The 7,246-nt window shown below is 34.4% G+C and overlaps 1 protein-coding gene across 1 annotated transcript; it reads left to right on the forward strand.

Annotated features, from left to right (window-relative positions):
• The first annotated feature begins 3,839 nt into the window (after positions 1-3,839).
• On the forward strand, positions 3,840-5,798 carry LOC143599711 (uncharacterized). Its single transcript, XM_077077607.1, has one exon. It carries the CDS (start codon positions 3,973-3,975, stop codon positions 5,725-5,727), a length of 1,755 nt encoding a protein of 584 aa, XP_076933722.1. The 5' UTR covers positions 3,840-3,972; the 3' UTR covers positions 5,728-5,798.
• The last annotated feature ends 1,448 nt before the right edge of the window (positions 5,799-7,246 follow it).

Raw genomic sequence — 7,246 nt, forward strand, 5'->3', positions numbered from 1 at the left:
CGTCCTTTGACACTAACCCCATTAAATTTTCTCGTTAAATCTGGTCATGTGCAACACACATGAGGGTAATTTTGTAATTTTACAATCTATTCATAAACAGATAACCTAAAAGAATAAATATATTAAAAACTTTGTCTCTCTCTCTCACCACCCATCTTCATCTTCTCTCTGTAAATAACATCATAACCATCACCACCATCAGTCACCTACCAAACAACCACCACCCATCACCTTCCACCGCAGCTGCCACCACTTGCCTCTCTATTACCCTAGATTTCGTCCACTGATTTCGTCCGCAGCCGCCACCATCAGAAAACAACCACCGATTTGGTCCATAAACCCTAGATTTCGAAACCCTAGGGTTGGAGACAAACACAATACCTACAATTTAGGGCTTTTCGCAACAGAGAGAGGCGCCGCGAATGGTTCCGAACAGTGAGTAGATCGTTATTGTGGTCGCCGGAGAGAGAACCGTTGTGGTGGGGGTGGTGCTTGGTGGTCGTCGGTTCCGTGCTGCTGGCCAGAATTGTTGATCGTGGTTGAGAAGTTAGTAAGTGAGAGAGAGAACATAGTGGTGGTTGTTTGGTTGGTGGATTGGATGGATTGTAATGGAGATGAGGATGAAATTGATGGGTTGGAGAAGGAAGAAGGAGAAGGGAGAGTGAGAGATTTTTTTATTTTACGGTAGGGTGGTCCAACGGCGGACGGTACGGAGGTGGGTTTTGTCGGTGGTGGTGGGAGGTTGGATGGGATGATGATGATGGGTGGTGGTTGGTGTTTGATTGTGGTGTTGATTGTGGGTTATGGATATTTGGGAAGAAGATTATAATTAAACCCAAAATTTTAAGTCAATTACACAAATAACCTCAAAGGGGGTAAAAAGACTAAATTGCCCTCACATGAGGTGCACATGACTGAATTTAACGAGAAAAACTAACCCTCGTTAGTGAAAAGGATGAACCGTGCAACGTTTTTTGAACATAAAGGATGTTTTCTGTCATTAAATTTGCCAAATGACGTACATTGAAAAACCGTGCAAACATAAAGGACGTATTTTGCCATTTTGTCAAAGATTTATATGGTTTATCTTTTCATAACTATGCATATATATAATAAAGACAAAGTTTATAATTTGAATTCGAATTTCGAATCGAATCGAATATAAAATCATAAATTCGTATTTGATTCGAAATTCGATTCTAAAATCGAATTCGAACCGAATCGAATTCAAATTATTGAAAATCGAATTCGAACCTTCAAATTCGAATACGAGTCGAATCGAATTTCGAGTTATTCGAGTCCGATTCGAATACTGAACACCCCTGCATGAAACGTAAAGTGTAAATATTTGTTATTTTATTTCATGAATTATATGACTCGTGTGTTTATTCAGATTTATTATGTGACTTCTATTTTGTTTAATATATGTGCTTTTATTACATGCGTAGTCTAAATTCTTATTCTCTCTCAACACTGGCCTCCCACCGGTGACAAGTTTTCAATGACAAAACAAATAAATGTTTTAGCTTCACATGTGTAACAAAAACAGTTAATTCATTTATAATTATAATAAAACAAATAAATGTCATTAAAAAAAACGACCCTCAGCTTCTTATCCAAAAGTTAGCCCTAGGTGTTGAGCAAGCCAACAATGGGTTTCACATGGTGGGGGTGAGGTCTAGAATTGTTTTTTCTTCTACCTCAACCTTCTTATCCCCATGGATCATGATTTAAAATGTATGTATCTACCAATGATAGGTTCCATCTCTATTATTGTAACAATAACTTATTAACCTTTGTATATTGCAAACATGCCAAGTTTCTTTTAGATGTCTATAGATATCTAGATGATAAAATAAACAATTTTAATTAAAATAAAGTTAAGATGTGTATACATATAATCAAAACTTTGTCGGTAGGTTTTCAACAAATGAGGTCTATAAGGTTTTTCTTAATAGAAGTCTAAAAATGTAGAAAACAACAATTTTTGATGAAACTTTAATGTTGTATGTCTAAAATTAGTTACAACGGTGTATATAAGTAGCCCGGTTAAATGGAATCGTCTAACATTACAATGAGTCCAAGTTGTAAATTTCCAACATATGAACAACCTATATAATTATAATGATACGTCTAAATCATAATTATAAAGATCTGTCTAAATTCTAACACATATATCTTTGCCATAAAATACACGTCTTGCATCCTAAATTGTTCTTTTGTTTCATACACAACAATCACTTTCCATGAACCAAACCATCATACGCATATGATAGGCTTTCCTTGATTTGCACACGCCCTTTTTATAATTTTTCTTGAAATCAAACAACAATAATGGAGTGGTTAAATATCTTATTTTATGGAACTTTATGTTGCTTAGCTTGAGGGATGGGAGTGGTCTACAATTCATTAGTTTGATGGCAAATTAAAATGAGTGTGGAGATGATTAAAGTAAAGGGTGTTGAATTAATATAATTCACATTCCAGTTTCAGGTTTTATATATCCTAATCAAAAAGTTATATTTAAATTTTAATTCCAATGAATTTCGACCAAACAAATATCATACATATTGATTTTTGATGTATATTTTTCCCTGAACCAACTAGATGCGGAAAATATTGAGCCAAAAAAATGTCATGTTATATGACTATGATATGATACAAACATAAAAAGTACTTAATATATAAGTTTGGTACACTTACAAATCATGAAATTGCTATTTATGAGTTTATGACTACTTTTATCGATACAAATCATTTATCAACATCACTTAAAGAAAAATAAAATAGTAAGTTCCACTAGTGGCATATCTACTTATAATTAAGAATTAGTCCGTTCTAGACTTCTAGCCATATATAAAAACTTTTTAACCCACGTTACTTTTTAACTTTTATTCTAAATTCGTCACTAACTTCCGTAACGTTCTAATAGTCTCATGCTTTACGAGTTTGCTTAATAAAACTAGTTGGATGCTTAATGTTTTAACTATTATATAATAATAATAATAATAATAATAATAATCTTAAACTCGTCTACAAATTACAGTTTGATGATTGCGAATTGATTATAAATTAATTTAAACCAGACAAGCTTTTCATACTTTCTTTTTGCAAAAGAACAAATTTATAGTTTAATTTACTTTTTGTATGCATACCATTTATTTTTAAATAGTCTCGTTTCTATATTATTATATATTTTCTTTATGTTATATAAAATACACGACAATTACTTAAACATAATGCTTAAATATCAACATAAAGTATATTAAATAACTATAGATGCATAACTAGTGATATGACGAAAATAACCTTTCATGACATACTACTTGAAATAATCTTATTAAAAACTTGAATTGAACTTAATTTAAACCAGTCCAAACTACAACCAAAGCTCATTTATTAAACGAGCTTTGTCGAGCCTTCACATATGACATACCATTCCTAAAAAACACACAATTCCAAATGACCATTATTTATATAAATATAATTAACTGTTATAAAGCTACGGTAAAAATAACTAAATATACATTCTTTTTATATGTATATAAAATAATATAATATTTGTATATAAATAGCTATATAAATATACAAATAAATAAGTAAAAAATGACGGATAATAAATGTACCAAGCCTCAGCCGAACTAAAGCTTAAAAATCATCAACAAACTAACCCGTTAAAATCTAAAAGCAACGGTAGATTTATGTTTTTAAGAAAAGTAACACGATAATAATAATATTATATTCTACAATGTCCATGCTTTTATTAATGCCAACAAACAAACAAACAATATCCTCCTCAGCTATCAAAAGGGCAATTCCGTCAATGACCCACAAACCTCAACCTCACTTCTGTTACATACACAGAAGATAAGATCTTCTTTCATCAATCATCCCTCTGTATGTATCTATTCTCATTACCATGAATAATAATAATAATAATAATAATCATTAAATAAATAAAACGACGCCGTCATGGTCCAACAACAACTTTCCGACAACCACCTCGTCGGGACTTCAAAACTCCGGCAAACCACCGACCAAATCTCATCCTTAATCTTCCTCTCTCACTCCATCAAACCATTCAACTCCAAATGGAAAGTTATACGTCAAAAACTCGAACAAATCCTCAACGTTCTCAACTCTTTCCCGCCGGAATTTTATTCCGGCACCGGCGACGGCGAAAACAATACCCTGTTGGCAATCATTCAGACCCTTGAAGAAACAATGATGTTTTGTAATAAGTTGGCTCAGAAGTGCATAGAACATACATACAGTGGCAAACTGTTAATGCAGAGTGATCTTGATATTGTTACCGCGAAATTCGACAATTCCTTCAAGGGTTTGTCTGAATATGTCACTGGTGATAATGGGTTGTTGCTGTTTTTGAATAATAATCACGCGATTGTGGTTTCGAAACCTGGGGTTGGTGCGTCAAGAGACGATATTAGGTTTTATGTGAATGATTTGTTGTGTCGGTTCAAAATTGGGCGAGTTGAGATGAAGATGCAGGCGTTGGTTACCTTTAATGAGGTGATTCAAGAGGATGAAAGGTATGTGAGAATTGCAATGGAGATTGAGGGGTTTGTTCATGTGGTTTTGAAGTTTCTGAGCTCGAAAGAATTGGGGATTCAAGAAGAGGCGTTGAAATCGGTTGCGGTGATTTGTGGGTTTGATTGTTATAAGAGTGTTTTGGTTGGATTTGGGGTTATTGGTTTGTTGATCAAGGGTTTGGAGAGTGAAAGTGAGTTGGGTAAAGAGTTGTCCGCCAGGTGTTTGATGAAAGTCACCGCGAATTGTGACAACGCCTGGTCGGTTTCGGCTCACGGTGGCGTATCTGCGCTGTTGAAGATTTGTGAAAATGGTTGTGATGAGGTAAGCCCAAGTGGGGAATTGGTCGGTTTGGCGTGTGGGGTGTTGAGAAATTTGATCGGTGTTGATGAAATCAGGCGGTTTGTGATCGACGAAGGTGGGATTCTGTTGTCGATTAAGCTTGTTAAATCGAAAAACAAGGCGTCACAAATAAGCGCGATGGAGTTTATTCAGGTTATGGCGTCTGGGAACGAGTTTGTGAGGGGGTTGATAGTGAACGAGGGTGGGATTCGTATTCTTGTTCGTGTGCTCGATCCAAAATCTTTGTATTCGTCGAAGGCGCGAGAGAAATCGATTAGGGCGCTCATGATATTATGCGCAGATTCGGTTGGATACATGAACTGTTTGAAAACATATGGGTTTATGGATCATGTACTATGTTTTCTTCAAAACGGTGAGGTTTCGGTTCAAGAATCTGCGTTAATGGCTGCATCTTGGCTCTCTGCAAGTTCGGATGAGTTCAAGAAGTTAATGGGCGATGCAGGGTTTATTCAAGAACTTGTTAGGTTTCTTGATGCGAAGTCGTTTGAGGCTCGGGAAATTGCAGCCGAGACAATTCTTCGGCTTATGGCGGTGCCCAGGAATCAGAAAAGATTCATGCAAACCGATCAAAATGTGAACTTGATTCTGCGACTGGTTGATCCCGAAGAAGGTAATTCAAGTAACAGAAAGGTTTTGCTTTCAATAATCGTGTCGTTATCGTTATGTAATGAAGGTAGGAAGAAGATATTAAGCTCTGGGTACTTGAAAAACATTGAAAAACTTGCGGATGACCAAGTTTTAGACGCGAAAAAGATCATTAAAAACCTCTCATCGGGTCGGATTCGAAGTATAATTAGGGGAATCTGGCATTCTTGAATGTAATTCACTTTGTTAATTGCATGTAAATCTTGATTTTGTTTAAAAGAAAACAATGAAACATTAGATCCTTTGTGCTTAGTTTGTACCATTTGTAGAACCTCAAATAAAACTAGGCAATGTTATCAAATTCTGATTTTGTTCATATATGTCTTCTAAATAAATTGTACTTACTGAATATAGTTTTAGGGTGGTTGAGATAAAATTATTAGTTTCTTCATTGGATGTTAGTTGACAAATCCACCAGAATGATGATGTGACAGTTTTGTATTATACTAATTACTAATTAATGTTGGTATGACTTTAATGACTACACTTTTAAAGTATCACAAAAATCATGCATTATCAGATGCATTTGTCCACATGTCTTGTATATATTTCTGTGTCATGTTTATTAACATAAAAATTTAGAAGTGTACTTCACCTAACGGGAAGAACATGAATTAATTTAAGTTTAAAGACCTATCAATTAGACTAACATCATTTAAAATAATAATAATAATGGTAACTTAAAATTCTTTGTAAGGTCCTAAAAGAGAGGCTAGTTCTATAAGATAAAAAGAATTATAAAACTAAATGATGATTAAATTATTGTCCTAATCTTGTCAGTTTATATAGATTGAAATGGGTGATTTGAGGTGGGATAGGAGATGCACATGGGGGGAGGGTCATATGAGTTGTAGCAATCAGTTTATAATGATGTACAAGTGATACAGCAGACTGTACCATGAATATTAGCTGTTCTTTGTGTCCATTTTTGTCCCTTTCAACTTCTTATGCTGAATTGGTATATGCAGGCAATAATTTTTGTTTGCTGGTAATTGGATGATGAGTGACCACTTCTTGTTACTGCTTTTGCAGAAACAGAACAATACAGACAGCATCATAAGCTTTCTCATAGATACTACATAAGCTTGCACATAGATTCTATGATAAATTGAGTAACCAAAGTAGACAAACTTCTTTTTCTAAGATCAATAGTACGGTTAATATAACATGTCAGAAACGACACAGTAAGATATGATTAGATGTGGTGCTATACACGAACACGACACGATAACTAATTGTGTCTTCACGACCCTGATTAGATACAGGTTACCTGACATGACCTGTTTAGGGACGGACGGCGGGCACGATAAATATTATATATGCAGTGAAACCAAAGTTGCCAGGATTTAATAAAAGTTTTAATTCATACATGGTCTTTACATATTTGAAATAAAAATTGATAAACGTTTAAAATCAAATTATAACATCCACTAAGTTGGACATATATATTTTATTTTCTAAATAAGATTTCAAAATATGAACTGGTTTGAACAGATCATTGATAAGTTAACAGATGTTCAACCATCTTAGACACAAATTTTAGCAGCTGTTAAATGTGTTGAGCTGTCTAAGACACGAAACATGTTAAGCCAAAACCCAAACTTGTTTATCACTGTGTCGTTTCGTGTCATGTTAACAACTCTGTGAAAAGAGAAAAGATGAGTTGTAGACATGGCGAGGAGAATCTCTA

This window comes from Bidens hawaiensis, unplaced genomic scaffold, assembly GCF_021521415.1.
Source record: "Bidens hawaiensis isolate Kalapana, Puna unplaced genomic scaffold, B.hawaiensis_p1.1 tig00052546_1, whole genome shotgun sequence".
Classification (NCBI taxonomy): domain Eukaryota; kingdom Viridiplantae; phylum Streptophyta; class Magnoliopsida; order Asterales; family Asteraceae; genus Bidens; species Bidens hawaiensis.